At 41.1% G+C, this 27,880-nt stretch overlaps 1 protein-coding gene across 3 annotated transcripts; it reads right to left on the bottom strand.

Moving 5' to 3' along the window:
* Positions 1-146: 146 nt before the first annotated feature.
* On the bottom strand, positions 147-26,319 carry baiap2l1a (BAR/IMD domain containing adaptor protein 2 like 1a). 3 transcript variants are annotated; one of them, XM_056366569.1, is made up of 15 exons: positions 26,079-26,319; positions 24,647-24,722; positions 24,434-24,520; positions 16,169-16,230; positions 14,794-14,865; positions 14,332-14,466; positions 10,688-10,840; positions 10,439-10,582; positions 9,712-9,835; positions 8,850-9,063; positions 6,305-6,364; positions 6,062-6,212; positions 2,699-2,723; positions 2,366-2,406; positions 2,187-2,247 (listed from the first exon to the last, which is right to left on the bottom strand). In XM_056366569.1, exons 1-13 carry the CDS (start codon positions 26,127-26,129, stop codon positions 2,700-2,702), a joined length of 1,353 nt encoding a protein of 450 aa, XP_056222544.1. In that variant the 5' UTR covers positions 26,130-26,319; the 3' UTR covers positions 2,187-2,247; positions 2,366-2,406; position 2,699. The 3 variants fall into 3 exon arrangements, with proteins under 3 accessions (XP_056222542.1, XP_056222543.1, XP_056222544.1); XM_056366567.1 differs by lacking the exon at positions 2,699-2,723 and having other exon boundaries at positions 147-2,247; XM_056366568.1 differs by lacking the exon at positions 2,699-2,723 and having other exon boundaries at positions 147-2,247; positions 6,062-6,209.
* Positions 26,320-27,880: the final 1,561 nt, after the last annotated feature.

Below are 27,880 nucleotides of genomic sequence, written 5' to 3'. Positions count from 1 at the left end.
TTAATCTATTTGTTTTATTACAAGAGTGCAAGTTTTTAAATCCTTTATATGTATTCAGCCGAGTGAAACATAGAACAACGTGTTACCGAGAACCAGTGAGAGGAAAACAGAAGATGCACTTGAACATGAATTACACAGACTTTGAGTTTATCATGTTTTATTGAGAAAAAAAAAAAGACTACATTGGTCAACACAGTGGCAAGGTACTGTGAAGAAAGCATGTGGCATTATCTATGTCAGTATGATGGGTTCACCTACGAACATCAGTGGGTCTGTGCGGATCAATAAACAGTTTCATCAATCAGCTCCTCATCATACACTTACATCCTGTAAAGCAAATACATGGCAAAAAAAAAGTTTTCTTCTTCACGAAATAGTTAATACTTTGTTGATTTCAAACAATGACCCACCATATACACGTACATTGCAAATGTCTACCAGTAAAGTACATCTTTATTTTGCATAAACTGTGCATTGTTCACAGAATCTACATTAACAGTGGAACCATGAGTAAGGAAAAACATTCCCTTCATCAAAAGGTCATTTTACCCATATAAAATACATACCAGCAGTCAAATGAAAATCAGCGTTGGATCCACGGCTCAAAATGAGCACAGTGACCATCATGTTTAAAGGGGCACCTTCACAGAATGGACTTCTGTATATATATTTTATTTAAATATCTCTTACAAACTTACTGTATATAAATAGCCTTCTCGTTTTAAACTGCGACGTACTGTTTTGCCCTTCGCTCAAATGACCGACTCTTTTCCCAACACGTCACTTTCCCTTCATTCTCACAACCTCTGTATATCACAATGCCTCTTTTAAAAAGAAAGACAAAAATAATTATGATAAAAATAGAAATAACAATGTATGTGTTTTTTGGCAAGTCAGGAAGACAGCCTGGCTTCTGGTCTGTTTCACCAGCATCAGGTCACTATCATTTACATCAGTATTCATTGACTGCAGCACAAACAAGCCTGAAAAGACCTTTTGACACTCAATCGTAAAGGGAGGGTTAACCCCAAAATGAAGATGCAGGTTTTACCTCCATATTCACACGTCAGTAAAAAAGTCTTTAGTTATTTATGGGACCATCAGACTCACAATAAACCCCAGTTGCTTTGTCTCAGCCTCGTATTCCACGTCCGGCTTCTTCAAATACACTACGTGCAAACATAAAAAGTCTCCCTTTGCACAGTAATGCATGTACTGTGTCGCCAAGGGACTCAGCAGGTGGGTCCAAATATCCATTATTATGTGTGATGATGTAAACAATGTTTTGAAGAAATTTGAATAAAAAGTTAAAAAGAAAACTGATTTTGGTTTTTACTCTTTTCATTCGTTAGCCACACAACGTTTAGATTTAGGCTCAGGGGGGGCTGGAGTCAATCCCACTTGTCAGTACCTGTCAGTACTTCGGGAGAAGGCTGAGACAGGGTGTGTTGTGGTTTTCTATTTTTCATTTAAGTTTAAAATTATAATCCTTTTCCTTTTTATGAATGGCCAGCTCTCTACATCGCCGAACCTTCATTGCTAATGGCGAACTCCAACACTAACAATCTACACCGGATTGAGTTTGACAACCTTCGCACGAGGGATTCCCAGGAAACGATGTATGCATATAGTCCAGTGCAATCTCATCTCACTGGTAACTGTGGATTATTATTACACCTGTATGTTTGTAAGTTATACTTCTAATGCAAACGGAACATTTTCAACTGCTGCTGCTTCACATTAACGGTATTCAATTGACAAAACACGGGTTGGCTTTTGTTGTGAAGCAGCCAGCAGAAATGCATGTAATTTTTTTAAAGAGACATGATGGTGATTAGATGAATTATCACTTTAACACAAACACAGATGGGATGCATAACACTTTGAAACATTTTCTTTGTACTACAAAGTTTTTTCAGAATATCCTGTTTCTCCATGTGCTGGTTATGCAATGTCTCTCCATTGTGGCTGATGTGAAACATACACTGGCACAGTAGCACACACTTATGTTAGGAAACAATGGATCCCTCTAATAGAGCAGACTGGTACTGAGAGAGACTAGCATGCAGGCTGGTGAGATGTCAGGTTGGGGTGATATTGAGTGTGTTGCAGAGGTCCCATGTTGCATGATTCCCCCGAAGGCATGACAGCGGTGAAAATTCTCCTGCTCTGCGTCAGATGTTTGGCGCTGATCTGTCATTTGTGACAGTTGGCCTCAGCTTGACCGTGGCGAATGGATTCCCTCCTCTGCAGGGGGAGAAAACGGTCGAAATCATTTCAAATCCACCATCAAGTAATCGTCAGTCAACTCACACATATTGGGCTGTAACCTGTGAGTTTGTGTTAGTTGTGTTAGGTCACTCACCCTAGAAAAGGAGCCTTTGCAGTCCCATTGACTAAAGAAACCTGTTGTCAAAAACAGAAGAAAAGACCCTTGAAGATCCAGTGGACAAAGAGAATACACACACAACATTCAAAACACGCCACCACACACTACAGTCACCACAAACCCACACCCTCCCTCCAACTGTGAAGAAAGTCATTGTTGTCAGACTAGTTTGATAAGATTCCCCCCCCCCCCCCATAGCCACAGTGCAGCTTTGACATGTACTTAAGATACAAACTCAGACCTCATCCAGTCTGGAATCTAGACAATCTAGAAAGGCTGGCAAGAGACACACTCGTCTTTTTCTCTCACCTCAGAACGATGATAATGTTATCGTCTCCACAGAGCCAAGTGAGCATGGGGAAGATAAAGTTGAGGGACAGACTTAAACTAAGATTTTTATCATTCATTCATTCAGCGTGCAGACACAAAATAACAGATGTAACTTGCTGCAGGAATCTTAATTGATTTCAGTGTATTTTTCAGATGCACATCTTTTTTAGTAGGAGCTCAGTTACAAAGCTTATTAGGAAGGTCTTTGTTGCATTCATTATTATTGCACAAAAACATGCACTACCCTACTCTTCCAGTAGAGAGCAGACAACATCCAGAAGTCACCAAACATGCAGCCACAGTTAGGCTCAAAACACTCTTACTCCCTGAACTCAGCCTTTCAGGCAGCACTTCCTCCAGGGGTGAGTACTGTCTGCAACAAACTTACATTGCTTAGCAAACAATCCACAAATCATAAGCAAAACAATATATCAAATTTAGCTTCTGTTGATATCCTGACTGTAAAGGTATCAAAAATATTACTGTCTAATCATCATATCATTGTCTAAATTACTCAATAACAAAAACTATTAATCTTAAAAAACAAACATAATTTTCAAAATGAAAACATACTCAAACATTCTAAACCTGTCAAGACAAAAAAAAAAAAAAATCAATATTCATATCAGGATTAGTTGTGTTTTCACTGCAAGCAGACATATGGAATTAAAATCAAGACGTACAATTGAGCGTTGGCAGCAAGTTACATATCTACTGTACAGTACACACAGAGCTCAAAACCAGAATCTGATTTATTTTATATCTGTTTTACTATATGTAAAACATTACACCAAAGAAATATGTAATTTTTGGAAAAACATGTTAATTTTGTGGGAACTACAAAACACAGGTCACAGCTAACGTTAGCTAAAGATAATTCATCGACTTTTTCTGACCTGTTCCTGTGATTGAAAAGTCAGTTGTGATGCTCCAGTATTTTAGAGTTCGTTATACCACATACTCAGTGTAAGGCAACAAAATCTAATGATAAGAAGTAACAGCAGATAAACCAGTCTTGCTAAAACCTAACTAGCCTAGCTTAGATACAGAGTACAGTAACTAACAATGACTCTTTTTGTTCAGTGCTTTACAATTTATTTAGCAGACTTTGACTGAATAGTGGCTGAAATTGCAAACAATTTTCTCTTAATATCACTGTTCCTTGAATTACTGGTGTCACATCAAGCAATTAAATGTTTCCTGCTGAAAATGAGACGCCTCAATTTAGTGTCCAATCTATCAAATGTGTAAGGGTGGTATGAGCTCAATGCTACCTGAAAGCAAAATTCAGGGAACTCAAGTCCACAGAGCAACGGTGACAAGTTCCACCTTTCCCCCACAATCACGATACAAACCTAAAGAGCACAGTCAGCCCTCTGCCTTCACCTGGACAACTGTTTGAAGGCGGGGGGGGAAGGATTATTTTTGTGTGTGTGGCATTATTATAGTTTTTATTTACTCTGTGCTGCATTCAAAACTGATGTAAAATTGTGAAAAATATTAAAAATGCGATAAGATAAAGAAGTTTATATCATGGTGAAACCCTGAGCCAGCAGATACAAAGGACACTGAGTACAGACAGAGCAGCGAGGAAGGTGATGATGAGGGAGAAAGCAGAGTGCCTGGGCTTGTCTGCTGGCTGGACAGCTACTAGTTCATTTTCAATCAGCTGACACAGTGCAGGCACAAAATGAAATTGTGTCTGTACCCTCGTCCTTTATGCCGCCCTCTGTAACTCTCTCTTTTTCTTCCAATCTCTCTCTCCATTACTGAATAAAACCTGGCGTCTGTTTCTTTGTAATATTTTGGAGCCAGCAGCTCTGTGGTCTGTTTTATATTTTCCTCTTTGTCTCCATAGACTGCTTAAATCTGTATCAGCTGCAAAATTGCAAATAGGCTCCTACACATTTAAGGCTTGTATATCCTTTTGGGAAAAGATCATCTCAATAAATATAAAATATTTCCTCATACAGGTTAGAGGAATTGAGGTGTGTTTCTGACTCTGATCTGTTTTAAGGGTGTGGAGGCGATGACTATGCATCAAGGAGACATTGATATGACGTGATTAGTCAGACTAAACATCTAATATGTGTGATGGCATTTTGTGGTGTGTGGGCGTGGAGTGTGTGACAACTTAGGTTAGGCAGTGAAGATATTCTATCAGGGAAAATACCTTTTCTAGAGCATCTGACCCATTTCTAAGACACTTAAACATGGCAGCTGCCCACCACAAAGTCTTCTACTGTTAGTACCACTGAGTAGCTCTACTGTAGCCACCAGGGGCTAACACTAACAACAGCTGTTAAAAGAAAGAAGCTGTTAGTTTACTAGCTAATTGCTAACTTAGTTGTTGCCTGTTGCTTGGTGCCGAGCAAGTAAAGTACAGTACAGTTTTGCTGAAAACAGCTTCCTGCTGAGAAACCAATCAAAACCTGAGCTGAGGAAAACTTCAGATTCAAATTACACATACTCATACTAATTTGACCCATTGTTATTATGAAAAAATATCAATTATAGCAGCTTTAAAGTACATTTGTTGTTTAATGCTTGTAGGTACACTGTGTGTCATTATTTTAAAATATAAAGGAAGCCTTTGTTTTCAAAACAGCAAGCCAATCCCGTTCCATAAATCATACGTTTTTAAATATCCGGCGTGATTGTTTGTATTTCCTGGTACAGTACTTCCACATTACTAAAATGTATTATATAAATAAACAATGCGCAGCTACCTACAGCTGTAAGCGCTTCTTTCATCTGCAAACACCAACAGCACAGAATCTCACCTCCTCTTACTGGATAGTAAAACAGCTTTAAATAGTTTTCATGTTAGTATGTTACATGGCCAAACCCCCCCCCAAACATTAAATCCATGTTAAAGAGTTTGTTTTAGTTCTCTTTTGATTATCCCTCGTATGTCTTTCCTAAACAGCTTTTTGGCACACCATTTTGTTAAAAGGTTTATCTGGAAAACAGGAACTTTAATACCTAGAAGTTCTGCAACATCACATTATTAAACTGCGCACAGCACGCTCACACCATTTCCACCAGGCAATGATGCTTTATATCAAAGGAAACAGAAGAAATCAGACACACAAAGGATCTAATGTTGCTCTCTGCACTTAAGGAGACAGTTTCTTGGTTTAGTTCATTATGTGAGTGGAGAACAGTGAACAGGGATGGTATGTTCTGTCCTCCTGTGGCCTTACCTTACAACTTAAGTCGATAAAATAGGTGTGTTTTTCCAATTAAAAAAAAGAAAAAAAAAAAAGATCTTGTGCAGGTTTAATAAATACACCAGACCGCACCTGGCTGGCTTGTGCTCATGCAGGTCCTGGTACTAACCGTGTTCTGTGGTGAGGGCGTTGAGGAGACCATTGGGCTAGAGGGGGCGTCATCGCTGTAGTCTGGTGGGGGAATCAACACCGGCTCTTCCTCCTCCTGCTCTGGCAGACTGGCCACACTCAGACTACGCACTGGTGTTCCCAGATAGCTGCTAAGACATACGACATAAAGCTTCAGCTATCAAAACATCAGCCGTAGCTACATTATTGATTCACTTCCTGGCATGCCGTGATGTTTTCTTACCTATTTAATATCACTGGCTCAGTACAAGGTCTGCAGTACGATGAGGGAAACCAGCCCCGCCTAATGAGAAAGACACACACATCACATCAAAAACATCATAAAACATGACACTGCATGATACCATTACACAAATAACATCTACTCTGAAACAGCTCTAAGCTCTGTTAGCTTAGCTTAGCAAACAGACTGCAAAAGGAGGAAAGCCTGGCCCTGTCCAAAGGAAACAAAATACACCTATCAACGTGTCTAAGTCTCACTAATCAAGACTATATTTAGTTTCTTTAAGCCATACAAGAACATATTGTGGTTTTAAGGCAGTTTGATCCCAGACTATTACTTGGCCACGTGCTGTGACTTCTTGGAGTCTTTCAACTTGTTTTTGTTTTGTTTTCTTCCACAATTTTTTTAAAGGGATTTTGCCTTAGGGGTGCCAGTAGGTGGAATTTGTTACCTGTGGACAGAACCAGTAAAGCAACTAGTAGAATAAATCATAATTTTCTCTAGAGGAGACCTCTAAACCCAACTTTAGTAACCTTGTTGTCACTAACTTATGGTCACTGAAACTAACAGAATCTGGTGCAAAAATTTGAATACAGTTCGCAATAGTCAAAATTAGGCCAATACAGGTTGCTTGATTCCTGTCCTGCATAATGTCAGTGGTATTAGCATTAAGCAATGTCAGCTGGGACAGGTGGGTGGTTTTGCTCTGTTTTCAGTGACCATGTTATTTTCTGTAGTTTTCGTCTAAGATCACAGAGAGAAAGAAATCAGATGAACATCGGATGATGCACCTCAGTGTTCTTCAGCCTGGGTGGGTTGTGTGATAATATAATAATATGCCCAAAAATCTATTTCGCTAAAATGATGCATGTCTCTTTTGAATTATGTTCAGTTGCTGGACCTCATTCAATAACTGACTAAATAGAAGAGTCAGAGCAGAAGAACTGATACTGACGTTCCCCATTCTGCGTGCACACAACAGACTGCGAGAGATCTGTTTTTTCAAGGGCTCGTGGGTTACAATTGCCGAGAATCACGCCCACAGACAGCACACTTGAATCAGATGCACACATCAGACATAAAATATATAACAGACAGAGAGATTTTGTTCACTAAGACTCTGAAGTTGTCTCCAAGTCACGTCTAGCGAAAAAGATGGCTTATCAGACCAATGCACTGGATTTGTTGCTAAGAAACAGAACGTACTGTGATTTATCCCAACATGTACTCTTCCTGACAAACCGCCACTGACTGCATTAAAACCACTCTGACTCAAAAGGCCACTTAATGACACACACACACACACACACACACACACACACACACACACACACACACACACAGGGCGCAGATAAGGCTTGCAATTTGTTTTAAAGTGGGAATGAAAAACATTCGACACAAGCTCTGTAAGCACTCCGTAATCCTTTCTCCAGCATTATGAGTCCTAATTGATCTACCGAGGAGTTGAAGACGGCTGTAATTACACTGGCAGCTCAGAGGCTACTTTACAGATTTATGCTGCTTCGGTTACATACACAAACATGACTTGTATACAAACAGCGCCTGAGAACATTTTTCCCTGTCTGCCGTCTGGAGGTGACACGGAGTCACTGCTGCCGAACAAAGGTGCAAATACACTCTTATAAAAAAAATCCTAGTTGACGTATTTATTTCAATCACTCATCATAATGTGTCGGCGGTAAAGAAAATCAAACATTTGTTCATTGTTGGGTGACATATAAAAGACCGGATGTCACTTGTCTGTGTGTGTGGTTGCACCTGGATTTTTTTTTTGTTAGGCAGGGCAGAGAGAGGGAGACATCAAGCTTTACGACTGTCATGTCGAACATACCTGACATAGTCCATGTTTCTAGACATGATGTATTAGCGCAGCAAAATATAAAGAAACACAGAGCAGAAACTAGTACTGCCACCTTAGTTATGTGAGAAATGCCTGTGTGTCAGTGCCGCTGCGTATTTGTTGAAATGAAAGTACATTTCGTCTTGTGGGTGTGCCAATGGTCATATTTAGTTGGTATTTAAATCGACTATCTGAGGGAGGGATTCCACAATCACACTTTCTATTCCACATTAAACTAATTTTTTTAACAAGTTATGTAAGACTCTAAAAAAAAAAAAACATATATATCCTATCCAGCTCTTAAGGTTAAAGCATAGTTATATTTATATATTTTCGTTACTGTCAACAAATCCCATACTAAAACTAACAATGTGTTAGTCTGTACTCTCTGTGGCTCTCAGCCTTAAGCGCAGCGGCTCCCACTGAAGGCATGAACCTTTAAAAACAGGTCATGTAGTTTATGTCGAGGAGGAAACATTTGCTGTGGACTATTTTCAGAGGCGGATTAATACATATTTGGTGTGTGAGGAAGTAAACAAACTACACTGTGTGTGGTCATGGTAATAAAGGAACATGTCACTAACACTCATTTCATAATGCTTTGATGTAAATAAAGTAGAGCCATCGACACGTCCCTGTAATATATAAATATTTAGGTTGGACATAAGCAGAGTCAAAACTTACTGCCCCGTCTTCTCCAGCTCCCCGTACAGCCAGCCGTCCTTCTCATCCTGGATGAGCAGGTTGATGATGTCGCCATCGTCGAAGCTGAGGAGTGTGTCATTGTTGCCCGACGTGTGGGGAAAGATGGTCCTAACCCGGTGTTTCCTGCTCACATTGAGACCAGACGACTGGGATGTCGACCGGGACATACTGCCCTCTCCGAGACTGCCTTGGTCTGGAGGCAGCAGAGGTTCAGAAAAACAGAGATGTCATCATGTCAGATATCGGTCAAAACGAAGCAGTATTTTGACACTTTGGGAGAAAATGAGTGCGCTTTCTTGCAGCGAGTTAGATGAGGAGATTGATACCACTCTCATGTGTGTACGCTAAATATGACACTAAGGGAAAACAGCTAGCCTAGCTCTAGTACCAAAACATGGCTACCAACACCTCTAAAGTTCATATATCAACATGTTGTACCTCATTTGTTTAATGTGTACAAAAACTGAAGAGTAAAAATGACAATGCCCCATATTCTGTGTTCATAATAATGTGCTGAGGCTAGCTATTTCCCTGTTTCCAGTATTTGTGCTAAGCTAGGCTAACCAGCTGCAAGCTTACATATATGAGTGTTGTATTGATCTTCTCTTGTAACTTCCTGCCAGAAAGCGAATATGCATATTTCCCAACATGTAAATTCCTTATTCCTTTAAAGTCCAACACAATATTAATTTACAAGTGCCGCCATTTTGACTAAATGTGAAGGGAGTACAGCAGTAAAGCCTTAAAAAACATGGATCTTGTTGATCAATGACTGGACTGAAAGATGCCACAGTCATTCTATGGGAGACAGGTATATCTGTTTCAGAGCCGCCATCACTACCTGAGTTGTGGTCTGAGGACGAGGTGAGCGGAGATCTGGGCTCTGGGTTGAACATATTGGCTAGCGGACTTATCTGAGCCTTTAGCGGCGGCGCTGGAGGAGGCCCCACTGACTCCACGTTGTTCTGAAGAGAAAGCAAAGAACATGATTAACAGATGCGCTAATACGGCCGTGTGAGTTGGCAGTATTCAAATCATAACAAGTGTTTCCTGTTGAATGAACTCATGTGCGAGTCCTTATTGAGGCAATGATTTTAAACAGTCATTACTGAGATTGAAGCTTATTGTCTCCCTCCTACGCAGCAATAAACAGCCGTGGGTGAAAAAAAACATTCAGTGGACTTTAACAGACGGTGTCAACAGTACATGTAGGATTTCCCATGGCCGGGAGCCAGATAATGATAACCTGCCACTTCTCTCACAACGGCTTCAATCTGATACAGGAGAAATCAGTGTACCTTTGAAGGATAAACTACAAGCCACAACAAGACAAGATAAAACTCTCCAGGGCCTGTCTTTTCTTCAGGATTTGTGCCACTTATTTACGATCTGACAATTTCATCCCCAGCTTTTATTTTATCTGAGGCACCTTACACTAAGATAAGTATCTAAATAGATATAGGTTTCAAATGCAACAGGTCTCTCTTGAAAATGAAATTTTTGGAAATAATCCTTATCTCACAGAGGACACAGTTTTGATGGCAGTTACATGACGAGCTAAAACGCACCCTGTTGTAGCGCTCAACCAGCGGCGATTGTTCTGGCGTGGTAGCGAGCCCGCCTATCATAGTCGCCACCGTGTCCGGCACCTTGGTGATGTCGCTGCACTTTTCCTGCCAGCTGGGGAGCTTCATGGCCAGCATCTCTTTGGCCTGGAAACACAAGAGAAAGAGAGAGAGGGAGAGCAGGTGTTAAAGAATTCATAATGGAGGGGGGGGGTCTGACTGCGCAGGATGTTCATCTATGTCCACGCTTACTTTCTCATGGAAGTTGCTAATTTGATAGGAGAACATGCAGTGCTTGTCTGCCAGGAAACAGAAGCGTCTCTTCTCTTCCAGCAAGGCCTCTCTGCAGCCGTCAGCGATGAACTTCTGCATGTCCATCTGGCGTGATGAGATAGTCTCCATGTACTGCAGACAGGGTCACAGGACATTCAAGGAGGTCAGGGCACAGCATTAAGAACTAGTTCAGTTTCAGTTTCACAGTGATAGTAATATATTATATTGAGATTTTCCAAATTCGCTCAGTGCTTCACCAGGCTCATGAAAAGGCACTGTGCCTATATCAAATAAATTAATAAAATTGCTATAAAGAAATAATTTAAATAATACTTTAAAAAAGTAGAAATAATGAATAATAAATAAATGAAACAGAAATATAAATAAATAAATAATAAAAGATAATAACAGAAAAGAAAATTAAAAGAAAAAAATGTATGAAAAAGAAATTATAAGAATAGAAATGAAAAAATAATATTTTACATAAAATGACAAGAAAGAAGAAAAATAAATAAATAACAAAACAGAAATTATAGATAGATAATAATAATTTAATTAAATTAGATTTTTTCAGTATTTATTCTTTCTACTGACTCACTTTTAGTTTAGGTATTGGCATGGTAGTTATTAGGTATTGTTGTATATCTGTATATATTTCTAATCACATTAGCACTGGTTACTACTGAACACCTGTGTGTCATCACTTACCTAAACAAACTGTTGTTTTTTACCTTTTCATGAGCTCGATCAAGTGCTGTGTAATTGTGTTGCTCTGACGAGTGTTAATAAAACACCCTTGACCACATTTTTACTGGCTGCGATTTATGTTTTCTGAGTGCATGTTCACGTTGCAGCTGCCAAAGCCTCAAGCTGCAGTACAAGCTTTTATACCTCCGTTTTTTGTTTTTTTTCTCTCTCTCTTTGGCAACAAAAATGAATTTAGTAGAACAGGGTGACTCAAGCACAGCAATCAAAGTCTCTACACTTTGCAACAAGTTTATTTGGGTGTCTTGCTGCTCATGGATCGATCTCAGCGCAGTGGGAAACCGAATCAGAGTGCTGAAAGACACACCTTCCCCACAGAGCGCCTGAGATTGACTCTGTCTGTCATGCAGATGCAAATGGTCGGCTGGACCTGACATGACGCATATCAAACTCTGTAAAAATGACTTTTCAACCTCCCCTCCATCCTTTTATTCTACACCCACCCTGCGGATGTATCTCATTTTCCCCAGGTTGTCATGGTGATGGTAAAGCAGCCTGTCTCTAAGAGCAGAGACCCTCGTTTTCTACTGCCTGGTCTCATTTTCTGTCTCTTCCTCTCTCTCTCTCTCTCTCTGCAATATCCCGTTAGACGCCGAATCAAAGCTCTTCCTCTCCTATTTTCACAGCGAACAATCACCCGGGCTCTGAGCGAGAGGTGGGAGGGCACACACACAGGACTCGGCTATCATTGGCAGCTCTACAGATGATGATTAGAGCGCTGGGCAGTTAGCCTCGTCTCCCTTGTAGTTCACCGGTGTCATTTTTATCAGATGATGAAAAAGCCACTTCTTGGGGGGAGGAGGGGCCCCAGTTTCAGCTCACCATGAGAGCCAGGCTCAGGCTGCTGTAAGCTCCACCCAGATAAGACGACTTATCGTGAATGTGTCTTTTAATAGTGCGAGGATAAACAGGAGGCTGACGCTGATTTTAGCAGTAGAGGAAAAACATCCCTGTTACAACCTGCGGTAACTTCTTGACTTTTCAATTAAAAGGCTTTGTTTAAGAATTCACCCGAAACAAGCCAGGCTTACACACCATCCATCATCAATGTGAGGCCATAAAAACAGTCGATAAATTAAACCAAGAGACGGACGGGAGTAATTGCTCAGGCTGTGCAGTCCCGCCTTCATCTCACCACATTGATTTACAAAGCAAATCGCTGTCTGAAGTGTTAAGACTGCTTGTTGGTCGCGGACAACAAGATGTAAACACCCCCAACAATGTGCAACACTCAGGAAGAAATATACTGCAGGGACTCACGGGGACACTGCACAGCTTAAAACAAACCCACATCATCAAAGCAATGTCAATCCAGACTAGCAAAACTTCAAAGTCATGTTTGTGTACCTCTGTTCACTCAGCAGTGACATTTGTTTTGGCTGTGTTTGTCATTTCAGAGTGATTTCAAGAGATTAGATTTTTATGAGAACACACTGCTGTTGATCCACAAATGCTTGCAAATAGTTGTAAACAGATTCTTTGTCCTGTTGCTCATTTAATTTAACTCTTTGCTAGAATGCACACTGTTGCGCCGCAGACAGCGCAGAGATCAAATAATGAACCTGATATCAGCATCAGCAACACGACCACGCCGGGGTTAGACATCACAGGATCATATTCATTCACACGCTGCGGCTCAAACCGGCAGCAACCAGAACGGCACTGAGTCAAAAATGTGAGCTTTGATATCCATATGATGTATAGATTTATTAGTAAATATGCAGAGATGGAAGAGATTTGAGGAAACTGTTTTGAAAAATTGGTATACATGATGATTTAGGCCGAGGAGTGTTTTGTAGAATAAAAAGAACAAAACAAAGAAAGGCATTATGCAAAATTGCATATAAGGAAACCAGAATCAACCACAAACTTTATCTTGAAGATGATCAGATGGTGGATAAGAGCTTTAATTTGGATGGATTTTTAACATAAGATACCAAAGAAGGGACAAAAAAAATCAAACGTGAGTGCGGCTTTCTCTAAATGAACAGTTTACTTAGTGCTGTGAGGAACTTCTTTTGAATGTCGCTCTTAAGAGTCCCACGTGGGCAGAGGACTGTACATACCTCATATCTAAAATGATTTTTGGGAGAATTGGATTTTCCTAAGTGCTGCTGCCCAGCTAGCTCTGATTTGGCATATTAAAAAAAAAAATGCAGCTTCCTCACTGTATGTCTCTGAATGATAAAACTAAATCTAGTTACAGTGAAGATACAAGTCTGTCTGTAACCTCTGACTTTTTACGATAAACCAGAAACAGAAAAAATACATACTCGCCAACACTTGTGCAAATTTGGGTGTGTGAGCGTTCAATATAAAAACGCAATCATCCGTCTGTAGCTGAGCACACAGAGCTGAGGAATAATGGTCTTATTCTCCCGCAGGTAAACACAGACAATCTGCAAACAGCTTTAGGCGTGGTGGCACCTTTGATGGTTTTAGTCACTCGTGTAAAAGAACTTTTAAAATGACATTTTCTTCCCTTGTGAGCGTAAAGATCTCAGGACACTTAGAGGGTATGTAGTGGTCGAACACACATCTTAATGTCTGTCATCAGTGATGTAATGCCCTCACATAATATTCATTTCAAACACAACTGGAAAGCAAAAGCAACTTCATCTTATATAAAAGCCTGTACCTTCGCTCGCACCTCCTTCTTAACGTTGGTATGTGAACATCATGAGAACTAACTTGGCCACTTTATCTTGTCTTATCTTATCTGATCTGATCACGGACATGAGAGCGTGAGCGTGTTACAGTGCCATGCTTGAAAAGCCACACAAAGTATTAGACAAGTGCATGCTATGCTCTGCAGGAAGGGAAAAGGTTGGAGTCGGTGCATAGTTTCAGTCACTCACCTCGTTCTCTTTGATCTCATACTTGGATGAGTGCTTTCCCTGGCTTTTCCTCCTGAGCTTCTTCAGGTCTGTCTGAGTGCGCTCCAGGGAGTCCTGCTTCAGCTTGTGCTCTGACTGATAGCGCTTGAACGTGGCCTGCACCAGACGTTTCACAGGGAGGGAAGATGATGCAGATTTGCAGTTTTCATTATAGAAACATTGCTCAATTGCAGAGAGGTTAAAATAATCAATCAACCAACAGGAGGAGAAACCCTGGTCAGAAAATGCATAAGTGGTTAAACTGATGACTAAAACCTAAGAAGTGTTGATTCCTCTCTTTGAGGTTTTATTCCATGTTTCTGCCTCCAGAGATTTGCCTACATGAAATATGTTTGCATAAAAACTCTCATTAATAGAGGGAGGACGGGCTGGCGGATGCTTTGCACTGATGAATAGAGGTAAACTGCATGTGGTGACACTTACATTCATGTATTTCACATCCATCTCTGTCTTCTTTTCCAGCTCAATGATAATCTCACTGTGAAACCTCTTGAACTGCAGAGAGAGAGAACACACACACACACCTCGTATTCGTTGCAACATACATCATCCTCCATGCGCGCTGTTCCAAAAACAACGTACAGTTCAGTCACATGGCTCGTCGCGATAAGAGCGGAGTGACCTGCTGGAATGTATGATAATGGGTTTCTGCGAGGATGAAATTCCTCCCACTAGAGATGCCTTATCAGCCTGTTGAGGTTAAAGATTTACAACTTTTTTCCTGTCCAGATAAATTACAATTGGTCCTGCAAGTAATAAGGAAACTTACAGAAATGACTGGAAGTTTCTCATCCACACAGCATGTTATTATTTGCATTTTAGGACTTTTGCACAAAGTTTTTCTTATATCAGACTGAGTGTTAAGATTCAGCTTTAGCCATATTCAAACTGGTGACGCTTGACTTCCATTTACTTTCGGGAATCTGAGGCATTTCACCCCCGAGGCAGCGGGGCCAGAAATGAATCTGTGGCTTTTCCACTCTTGTCAAACTTTTCTTTACAGCTTTTGTTACAACAATTTCAAACTGTTAAAAATGAGGGGAATGAGCTCAAAAGGTTGAAGGGGTCACGTGTCCAGAGACGAGAGTGAAACAAATGGCCATTCTCTGTCTATTATGTGAAGATAAGCGGAGCATTGGTGGCCACAGGGTACTTCTAGGAATGACAAATGGTTCCTCCGCGAGGCTCAACAGGTGACCTGTCAATGCACTGAATTACTTAATGACATAATGGAAGCTGAGAGGAGGTTGCTGAACTGCTGTGATTTTTATTGTCAACGAATCCAATGAAAAGTCAAAAACCTACAATTTATTAGTCCATTTCTCAATACTTTCCCCAGGCTACAAAAGCCATCCACTTCCTCTGAAGATGTAAATCTTTAAAAACTGGTCAGAAATTGATAGTTTCATGTCGTAAAAAGGCTCAATAGTTTTTCTACAGCATCTGGCGCTGTACTGCCACTAAACCGTATTCAGACATTAGTAAATGTTGCATTTGTCGGTGTTGGATTTGGTGTGTTCCTAAGTATTTACAGCAGTAGGAGGCTGGTGTGTGTGGGATCGACTCAAAATAAATTACAGTGGCCGTGTTCATAGTAATAAATGAACATGTCACCAAGTAGAACTGTGTGACTCACTGATACTGTATGTTTTTCTAATAGTTTCTGGACAGCAGTGGAGCTCTATAACACAGAGGAATAAGCTATATATATAAGCTGTGGCTACACAGATGAAACCTGTTCGTGGGATCAATTCATTATTGGTAATTATTACCAGTCAGAGCCTTTAAGGCTACTTACGTTTTCCTCAAGTTCATCATGGACCTTCCTGTGGGCGTCTGCGATCTCCATTAGAACCACACCTACGAAGACATCAGGGACAACCTTTAGTTTATCAGAGAGGGTTACAAAAGAAAGAGGAACTTTGGGTTTGTATTGTGACCAGGGTCAAGAGGAGTTCTAATGTAAGAAGTTGATATTTTGGGAAACAGGGAAGACGATATGCCGTTTTTACTCTTTGATTTTTAAACAAACGAGATAAAACATGTTAATTAGTGAGCTGGTATGTGGTTTAACTGTTTCCCCTGTTTCGTCTTTGTGCTACGCTAAGCTAACCAGCTGTTTAATGTAGCTTCATATTTACCCAGACATCCAACTCTCAGCTCTCTTAGCTGATATGCATATTCCCAAAACTCACTTCTCAAACTTCTCCTTTAAGCACAGTCGGTGACAGAGAACACGTGGACACCAGAGACCAAGCATCCGAAATCAGTGTGTAACTAGATGCAGATTCAGCAGGAGATGTAGTTTATAATAACTTGTTGAAAACCAGCAACAACAAACACAAATTTCCTGTATAAACACGACCTCCTTTTCATCAGGCCTTACATACATCTTTACAGTCCACATTTTACAGATGACTTATCGCCTTTCAATATTTGAACAGCTGTCAATAAGTAATCTCTATGAAACGTTCTGGTATTGTGTGGACGGATACAGAACAGTCTCCATTCACAGACAGGCTTCAGTGTAGATAGAGCAGCATATGACATGAGACAATGGCAGTGGGTCAATACTGTAAACAGAAGTGGACAATTGTAGCTAAGCAGTTTATAGTGCTACCTCTATCACAATGGGGTGAAATCTAGACTCAAGGTTTACTATAGGACACAGTGTTCTGGTGAAACCTGTAAAAACAGTACGGGACAGCATATCTGGACATGTGACGGTGTCACTGTGAGGAGAACGGGCAGGCGTGAACAACCTACATGGATTTCATCACCTTCAGACGAAAGCAAAGAAACGCACAGGTGTCAGGTGTCAGGTTCACTTTGTGATTTTTTTTTTTTTTAGGTGAAAATCAGGACCCTGCACCTAAACATGAACACCAAGACACCCGGCACCTGACATTCCTCCCTGTTCGCCTCCGGTCAAAGCAAACAAACGTAATAACCCAGTGATGCAGAGCTGGACTTCTGCGATCCAGCAGGCAGCGTCCAGCTACAACAACATTGCCCTCTGAAGGTCACCAGAACGTACTGGTAAATGCTGCCTTTGTCCTTCGACGGGGAGGGGTGGCGCTGGGCGCTGGGCTGTTTGTACAGCCCCAACAACAGGCTGCGCGGGGTGGAAGGGGGAGGCTGAGAAAGGCCAGGACGGGGTTTAAAGAGGCCGTTGTATACCTGCAGGTTTCACCTTTGGGGTTAACAAGGTGTAAACGCATGACTGAGGGATGGTAAATGCTACAGAGAGATTTCAGCGACTGAAGATAAATATGGACTGTAAGACGCAATCTGTCACATGAACAGCTGAAGAGGGTGAATTGCAGTTGAGAGAGACAAGGTACAATGTTGTAAAGAAGTCCATGGAAATAAAGCTGAGGTGTAAAATGTAAATCATTGATTTTATCTAGCTGAAGTGTGAATAAAAGACTAAGGAGACGATGTACCTGGCTACACAATGTTTTAAACATCCACTGGTAATTCAAGTTCATCAACAACACGGGGCGACTTTTTCTCACTCTGTTATCTCCTATCTCGGGCTGTTGAGGATTTAAAGTACCAAGATAATCTAATCTCAACTCAACAGTTTCAAATACACAACGCCATGTTTACACGCATTTCTACACAGACTGGTACAAGGTTGATAAAAACACATGTGGAAAACTACACCACCCATGATTCACTCATATAACTTATGATTCATTATTACGAATGCTCTCCTCCACTTGTCTATCCAGCACGTAATGTAGATACTGTAGCTCACGTTGAGAAAATGACTTTTGACCGTTCAATTCAACACATGTTGCTTGCCAGTGTGTGTGTGTGTGTGTGTGTGTGTGTGTGTGTGTGTGTGTGTTATGCTCAGGATAAACAGCAGAGGGAAAAACTGGTCCTGTTATGATCATGCACTTGTATGTGTTCTTTGCGCCACCAGTATCAAATGCCATTTTTTTCTTTACAAGGCGGCTGATAAGACGGAGGGCGACGCCTTCCACATTGTCAACAGGTGACGTGATTTATGAGCTGGCACTGCCCTGTGGCAAGACATCCCCTGCCCATTTGGTACTTGATAAGGAAACTGTGCAATATGAGGTGACGTTGGCGGAGCAACCAATTACCGCTGACGCGTTGGCACCTTTTTTTCTGGCTCACCTTTATTTCACCACTTTATCCGACTGACAATCCCTCCTCCATTTGCCAAGTGCAAACAACATCTGAGTTAGGGCTGAACTTTGCTGCGACCATCGGTCATCGGCTTGTGGCAGCGTTTCATCACTGAGATGCATCACTGGGTTTGTCTAGGCAGGCTCGCAGTGTGTGTGATGAAACACGGCCACCTCCTGTGTGACTCAGGATTGAAGAGTATGTCACTGCAGGTGGGGAGAGGTTGTGTTTGGAGGTTGCCATAGATATGCTACTCCCTCCTCGTAATCATGATGATGTCGCTGCGCTCGATACTAACACCGCTGCGGTGGAAACACTTGGAGTGGTGACTGTGATTAAACTCCAGTCGGACTCATTGTTTCTCACAACACTGGCTGCTCCAAGAGGATTCAGACCTTAGTAACTCTGCTGTCATCCATTGTGAGGTCAAGGAAAATCCTGTCATCTGACTCCCAGTTTTAATTAATGTCATCTTGTTGAACCAAACAAACTGAATCTTACAACTAGGACACTTTTACAAAGTCATTGCTAAAAACCACCAACCACCGACCACCGACCACCGACCACTGCACAGAGCGTGATATTACTGAAAGCTCCGGATGAGCTTATAAACGTTCCCTGAGATAAGCTTGTTTTGTCAACCGGAGCAGGGACAGGACGTTCACAAAGTATATCGACACCGACACGACAAACTCCATCTACTGATGAGGATCATGTGACGTGGTTGAAAGTTCAGTAATAGCAAAATTAAAGGACACTGAGGTGAGGTGACACAAACATAACAATGTAGACGGCTAACTAGGCCTCCAACTATTCGACTGACGAAATAATCACCTTGTCTTTAAAATGTCAATAAGGTGAAATAATAACCATCTCAATTTTTTTACTTCAACCAATTGATTATGAAACTGGTTTCTGATGATCTATTACCTTCAGCTCTACACTCAAAAACTAAAAGACTTGTGTGCAGACAAATGTACGTGCTCGCCAGCCTTGAGTATTCAGTATGAGCATCTACTGTCATTCAGCATGTCTACTGTGTTCACAACAGATCAATAGCTGTGACAGCTTCCTTAACATAGAGTGATGACCTGCAGTTACACACAGCACACAACATTATTTATTACTCCAGCACATAAAAGTAACTGCAGCCCCGAGCATCAATAATAAATCTATATTTACTTAACAGAGCAAACTAAAAGGCAAACCTCAAATAACCTTAAAAACTGCATGTGTGTGCGTCATATGTTGCTCACGCGAAGAAGAAGAAGAAGTTGGTTTGAAGTTCTTAAAGACAGTTACTCCCACTAAATACTGGTTGAAATCTTTAATAGCCAATAAGTGACTTGAGACTCTGTGTGGGCACGGGAGCGCTCAAAAAGAATCATGGGATATTTTTGTGAAATGACTGGAGTGTGACGGCGTTTTAGAGGCTCCAACTTCATGGTCCATTGAGCGGTAAGTGGATCTCTGGTCCCTTCACAGGTCCCTTGGAGGAAACTACCGGTGGACTGGAGAACCTTTAGTTTAATAGCGGCTGCAGAACGAGGTTGTTTGAGGTCTGGGATCATTACAGAGTCGTGGAGTGTGACGGCAGAGGAGTCATAACTGACTCAACCATGAGTAGAGTCTTTGAAAAACAGCCTCCCCCCCTCCTTTATTTTACTCATTTTCAGCTGTCTCACCAGCAGTCTGGTTTGGGAGAACAATCGTGTCTGTGTGGTTGACCCTGATATTTTAAGTGTGTAACATCCTACGTCCAGATACATTTACGTCATTAACGCCATATCGGCTGTCACCACGCAGAGACACACACACATCCTGACAAGATATAACACATGTAAGAACATAGGTAATATAGGTGAGCTGTAGAGGTGCTTTTTAACCTTTAAGACAGAACCAGATTTGCGTTTTCCACCTGTTCCCGGCCTTTAAACTAAGCTACGTTAACCGTCTCCTGGCTGCGGTTTCAGCGTTTACAGGCAGGTATGAGAATGGTATTGATCGTCTCATCTAATGCCCAATTTTTTCTTTAATGAAACTTTGGGAGATGTCGCATGTCATTGCTCCGATCAGCCTAAGGTGGACACTGCTAAAATGACATATTATGTCATACACATCATTTCGGATGTTGAGAATGAGAATTTTTCAAAAAGAAAAGCGCTTTTAACGCTTTTAAACACAACTGGCTCTAAATGAATGAAAGTTTATTTTCTGTGTCTTTATGAAACCGCTTATGGTTCCTTGACGCTGCTGGTGATGTTGTGTCTGTCACAAACTCTTATTAACCATAACTTCAACCTCCCTTCAGACTAAATGAAACCAGTCACAGCAGCTATCGGGGGGGGAAACACTCAACAAATCCTCTTTCTCTGGGGAGAGAGAGAGAAAAAAAAATCGCTCTGGTCGACATTACCATTTCTCTCCTGCTGTCAGTGTACTTCAATATTTCAAAAAACAATTTCGACTAAAGCTTGACAAACAGTTCAGAGAAAAGGTGGAAGGGGTGGAGTTCGAGCTATTTATTCTCCAGTAACATTTTCAGTCCTTCAATACCTGCTGCTTTTCAGAGTGGAATAGCAACTCCCTGTGGAGTCCAGTCATGCACTCATACACAGGAAGTTTCTAATTGTACACCCACTTAAACATTTAAATATACAGTGTGATGTATGGCATGACAACTACACCGCCATGGTTCTTCTTCCTAGACGGATGGCAACATTAAAGTGATCTATGATGTAAAGCTATAAACATGTGTGATTCCACAGATAGTGGCTTTAAAGACTGTGTGACTTTTGCTGAACTGCGGGCACCGTGGCCTCAAGTAAATGTTAATGGCGCATTCAATTTTTATTCCTTTAATGAGATTTCTTGGCTCCTTACAGTTGCTGTGAATATATCATCATTAGGCAACCTGACCGAGAGCAAGTGGGATGGGTTGACAAGCTGGAAACAGCAAACACGTCTCCTCATTAAGAATGGTCTGTTTATCTCTTGTTATACTTTTGGGATAAAAGTAAAATGTTGCTAAAAATGTCGTGTAACAGCAGCAAGTGGAGAAGAGAAATAAAGTGAGCAAACTGACTCGGTAATGTCAGTTACGCAGCAATATCTTATTCCTACGTTAGCTAACATTAGCTAACATTAGCCGCAGCTGTTAATGTAACGTTGGTTAAGTACCAATAGCAAAACATCCAAATAACTCCTTTAACTTTAAGACAAAGATTGTGTTCTTTCTTCTTCTAAAGTTACATGGTGCCACTTTAATATTTGACATAATTGGTACCACAGCTAATTGGTACAACCATAAATCCTGTAAAAGTCAGTGTTGCCCCTTATTTCCACACAGCCTGAGCCTCCCCTTGGCCTCCGCAGACTGACAGTAAAGACCTGCGGTGGGTTTGGTGAGGCACATGGAGGAACAGGGGGATGAGCCTGGATCACTGGTGGGAAGATAGTCCCCTCTGTCTGTCTGTTTGTTCAGCGTGTTTGCTACTCCTCTCACTGCAATGTGTGAGAGAATTCACACTGTCTCACTGTCATCTACTCCAGGCAGTCAAAGACCGGCTGCCAATCCATGTGTCTTTTTTTCTAGAGGCCATTTTGAGGCTTTTCTATATTGGGTTGCATTCTTATAGTTAGGGTCAAATAAGACTGTGCAATGTAAAGTTTTCCTTTCTGCAATATTTCAGTGGTCGATTTTGTTGTTTCACTTTGACGGTACACATTCAGCTGCAGGCACATGCACACGCTCACACTCATATAAGCAGACATAAAATATCTACTCACACCCCAGCATGGCTGCAGTGAACAGAAAAAGAGACAAAGGCACAGAGAGAGCCTTTTATAATGGTATTTCAATGTTAAAGCTGTTATCCTCAACTTCCCGCATGTTAAAAATCTGTCAAAGATGACAGAGCACCTGGTGTGGCGTTGCACCTTGTTGTTTTTGGTATGCAGCGAAAATGTCACCTGCCAACCACGCAAACACGAACATATCATTTAATGAAGCGATGAAATACGGGCATGTTAACTGACAGGTGTGACCTGACAAACTCGACCAACGTTTCGTAACGGACGGGTAAGGAGAGTGTCTCCAGTCACAGTGAATGTTTCACTGCACAGATAAAAAATAATCTTAATTTCTAAATACGAGAGAGAAGATTTCTGTGTTTGCATCGCTAACTTGGAGAGAGAGAGAGAGAGGTTCCATACTTCCTGTTGCGTAACATAATCAGCGATAAGAAAGGTTTTTAAAATAGATATAACATCTGTGTCTATATATCAAAGCGTGCTCAGTTACATTTCATTCTAGGAAACTGTCCACTAGCATTATGAAACATATCCTTCATAGTTTCCTTTTCTGACACTGCTACTGCTGTGATGATCAACTCTGCTGCTTTGATGCTTTGCTAACTTCCTTATTCCTTTATTAACACATCCACCAAATGTGACAGACACACCTAATCTTGTCTCTTTCATGCAGTGACAGCTCAGTGAAAATCACTGCACCTCGTCTGACATTCCATCAAAATGTGTTTTTAACTTGAAGTAATGCAAACGCCATGTGAAAGAAGAGAGCTCAGTTAGAAAAATACCGGCAGAAAAATAAACCCACTGCTTTTTTTCTTTTCTTTTCAAAGCCATGCATCATGATGTAAAATCTACGTATATTCACAGTGGTCGCCAAGACCACGGGGAAAAATGACAGAACATTATCTTTCCATTTTAACTTCCCTGCTCTGATTCCTCGCCTGTCACATCAAGCTGAGCTTACATGAGGCCAATTTGTAGACCCCAGCAGGAAGAAGTGACGCAGCAGAATATACAGAAAACCACTTGATGGATTGTAATTGCACTGAATTAGGACCCTTGGACAAAATGGGTCAGCTCCAAATTTTAGAACTAATAGAATAATGGGAGATGAGTCACAGGATGGATGCACAACAACCTGTGCAAGCTTGATGGCAGCCTCAGAGAGGAGAGAGAGGAGAGGCCGCACTTAAGTCGGAGGGAGAGGCAGACAGCAGATAATAATGAATTTCTGCCGCTACTGTGCCACGAGGGTTCAATCAGTGTTATTTCCAGATGTTTGCATTTAATTGATTCGCATTTTTGGATGACGGCTGCACGCAAGGCAATATGTCACCATGATGAAGGTGCATAGAAGGGGCTTTTTGTAATGGTGCCGATGTTCAAGGATGTTTGGGTGAAATGAGGGCGGTGATTTAAGTGAAAAAGTCACTTTCATCATTTCATGGTGACTTAAAAGAATCAGTTGGACATGAGAAGATCAATACCATTTCCAAGTCTGTATGATACTTATGGTAGAAGGCTACAGCTAGCATCCAGTTAGCTTTGTTTAGCAAAGGTGAGAAACTTTGGCTACTAGCACCTCTAAACCTCACTAATGAACTAATTAATTGTTTAATTTGTATGAAATGACATGTTTAGTTTTACAGGGGATCATTTCTTAGCTGTGGGCAGTGACTTCTTGGAGTCTTGTTGTGGTTGCCAGGAAACCTTCAAGAAATAGCCTATAACACTCCTGTAAGACCACAGTTTTACACAGTTTTATACTTTGGTTTTGTATATAAAAAATGATAGAAACATAACGTGTTAATCAGTGAGCTTCAGGTGGATTTTGCAGCCTTCAGACAGAGAAAGCCGGCTAGCTGTTCCTCCCTATTACCTTATATTAGCCTTATAGCTTATATCACACAATGACGTGGGAGTGGGTTTGATCTTCTTGACAAGCGAATAAGTGTATATCTGTAATAATGATCTTTTTCTAGTTTTCACCACAGAGACATTCTAGCACAGATACCAGGCAGAACCCCCCCCCCCCGAGACTTGGCTCACTGTAGGTAGATTCAACATGGGTTGGTGTGAAACTCACCAAGCTCTCTGGAGACCGGAGACACGATGGCATTCTCTCCAATCCTTGCGACCGCATCGTAATAGGCCTTTCCAGCAAGAGTCATGGCTGCGTGGGGGAGACAGACAAACATCATCAAGTCACTTGCTGGTGTGTTTTAGTGAAATGCATGCAAGAGGACTTTTGACAAACTAAAGCAGTATCAGTGTCGGTGAGGGTGAGAACTGTGTTTACCTGTGACTGATTTCTCATAGCTCTTCCCAAGGTTGACCAGGTTTCTCAGGCCTGGGTTGAACTGCTCCATCACATTCTGGGACGAAGAGCAGAGATAAAGTGTGTGGAGGGAAGCAGCGACCACAGCTTCTCCTGATACAATAACTTCGCTTACTCACAAACATCTCTAATTTCTTCTTTTTCTTTTTTCTTTTTTTTAAGGGCCTAACCGTGAATAATAAAGATCATGAGGCTATTTTTGATGGAGTGGGTGTAGAGAAGAAATACATGAAAACAAGTGCAAGTGTTTGTGCAGTTGCTCTATAAATATCACCATGTGAGAACAATAAAGCTTTCAATTTTTAACTTGACCCCTCACGTATACTTTACAACTCCCTCAAAAGAGCGAAGTCCCACACAAAGTCGCAGTTATTTGCAGCATTGAACCTCATCACACTCGCCCTCCCACCCACCCCGTCTCGCCCTCTCTCTTTTTCTATTGAAATGCCTCAACAATCAAGTGCTGTTCACCTCCCTGTCTCTATTCCCCTGGCACGCCCTCAACAGAACAATGAAGGGGCAGGTATGACTTTACACGGAGAAAAGAACAGAGCGGAGGAGAAAGAAAAAAGAAAAGGAAACGGGTTCCTTGTTTTCTTTTCTCTCCCTCTCTCTTGCCCTCCCAGCTGAAACTGTGGCACACTGTAAACTACAGGTATGACTCTCTCTCTCTCTCTCTCTCTCTCTCTCTCTCTCGCACTCGCACACACACACACACACACACACACACACACACACACACACACACACACACACACACACACACACAAACACACAAAGTCTGTATCTCTCTTTTGGATCAGGAACAGGAATCCAAACATACACACACACCCAGACACACACTCTCACCTGCTTATCAAATGTGAGGGGCAGCAGTGTAAACTTGATTAGATTAATCTGCATTGATTAAACAATATTATTCTCATGATCAAATGACTATTGATCAAGTTTCAGCAGGTTGATTGATGGGTTGGGAGAAACTTTTCTGTCTCTCCTCACATTTGATGGACAGGAGAGCTTTGACTGCACTGAGCTTTACTGTGATTTATGCATCTTGTAATTAAATAACAGGGTGTGTCCCTCTTGTTTTGTTGGCGTTTACAGGTTGTTATTAGAGTTCGCAAATACTTTCGTTCCCATGTAAACAACAGTTTCAATCTCACTTGCACAACCTTTTTACGGTAATGACAAGGTAATAAAAGGAAATAAAACTCCCTTAAAGCGTACACCCAATAAAACACACATACAAATCAAACCTCTGTGGGTTTTAGTCGAGGTTAAAATGCAATAAATATTAATCATAACCCTGCTGTGTAAAGCTGATTCCGGCTCTTAGTCTTAATAACAAAACAGACGTACTATCTATCATTTATTTGCTGGATGTATCACTCACCTTGTATGTACTTTCAGTAAGCTTGCTCACATCATCTGGAGCACGAGACATGGTGGCAGGTTGTTTCTCAAGCCCAGAAGTCGGAAAATAAAATAAAATTAAAAAAAAATAACAAATAGAAAAATAAAAATGATGCTTCGTAGTCCAGGTGTTCACACGCTCACGCGCTCACAATAATAAATCCCACAGCCGGACCTGCTCACTATCCGTATCCTCACCGCTCTTTACGTGTGGGCAGAGCGACGCACGCTCTGACTGAGACGCCGAGGGACTTCCCCGTGCTGATGAGGAGGGCGGAGGAGCGCGAGGGGGGGGGGGGGGGGGGGGGTGGGGGTGCGGGTGGGGGTGGGGGTGGCGTGACGTCAGAGGACGCGTTAAAACAAAAAGTTCTCTTGGTGAAATAAAAAGTTATGTGAGAGTGAATGAAACAACCTTTTGTTTAAAATAAATAAATCATAAAAGATTAAAAATCTTTGCACTGGAAGATTTTGTTCTTTAACTTAAGAAAATTTACACTTTATAAAAAGACATTTCATACTTTTAGGCTAAAAGTAGGATAAATGTTAGCAGGCTCCAGTGGCCGAGGCGACCAATGAGGAGACAATGAGGCAGGTATGACGTACATCAAGGGGTTTCTGTTATTTTTTTTCCCACAGCACCATGTAAACAAGCACCGACAACCACCATAACAGCCTGACTAGCTTATATACCAGACTCCCTCTAATTACTGACTGGTCTGTACCATACACACAGTAGCCCCTTAAACACATCCCCATAAATATACAATAAATATTTACATAAAACCCCTACCAAAATATAAATATACCATCAATAAATATTAAAACACCTGAAGCCAATGAATAAATACCCATAAATAATTAACATAAGTATTTACATTTAAACAAGAAACTAAAACTCCCTTCTACCCACTTCTTACTTGGCATCTCCCTCCTGGAACTAATAAAACATGTCTGAACCCATGGGGAACCCTTTTGCCTGAACACCCTGAGAGGAAGAGGTAAGACAGAGGTAAGTTTATGCTTCACACACCAAGGAAAGACAATTAACTAACTACCAGTTTGCTTATACCGAGTCTTACCTCATAGTTTTACTACACAATTTACTGCTGCAATGAATCAAACATCAATACGCAGTTTCTACTTATGTTGCTCACAGGTGAACAAGGAGGTGGAAGAGCCTGGCATCCCCGCTGTGAACCATGTGCTCGGCAAACTGCTACACAAAGAAACAGTAAAACAGTCACACAAGCAAACAATTCATTAATCAGTAAACACTTTAAAACCACATGTGTGTTTGTTTTATTTAACTCACCAATACATGCCAAATGTGTTTCACAATTTATCATTAACATTATCACAGACATCCAGTAAAGGTGAGCTGCCCTTACAATAAAGTTGACCTTTATGATCAAAAAGTATTTTTGTGAATATCAAATTACTATATAGGCTATTGTATTATTATATTTTGATTCATTTTGTGTTTGAATAACTATGTTTCACACTATATTTTAATGTAAATGTTATGGAGCACAGGGCCGGCCTAAGCCTTAACGAGGCCTTAACATGGGTGTCTGCCTCATTGTTTCCTAAAAGTCAGTTTCAAACTAAAACAGGGTCAGCAGCGTTTCCAAAAGCCTCAGTTTTAAGGGCTTGAAATCTTCAGAGTAGTGTGGACGCCAAAAACTAAAACGTATTGGTGTGGATGCAGCCTAGTTGTAGCTGTGTTGCACTGACAGAGGCAGTGGGAATTCATTAAACCTTTAGTACTAGCTAGCCAGTACC

This window comes from Seriola aureovittata, chromosome 21 (assembly GCF_021018895.1).
Source record: "Seriola aureovittata isolate HTS-2021-v1 ecotype China chromosome 21, ASM2101889v1, whole genome shotgun sequence".
NCBI classification, from domain to species: Eukaryota; Metazoa; Chordata; class Actinopteri; order Carangiformes; family Carangidae; genus Seriola; species Seriola aureovittata.
This window is presented reverse-complemented; position numbering and strand designations above follow the sequence as displayed.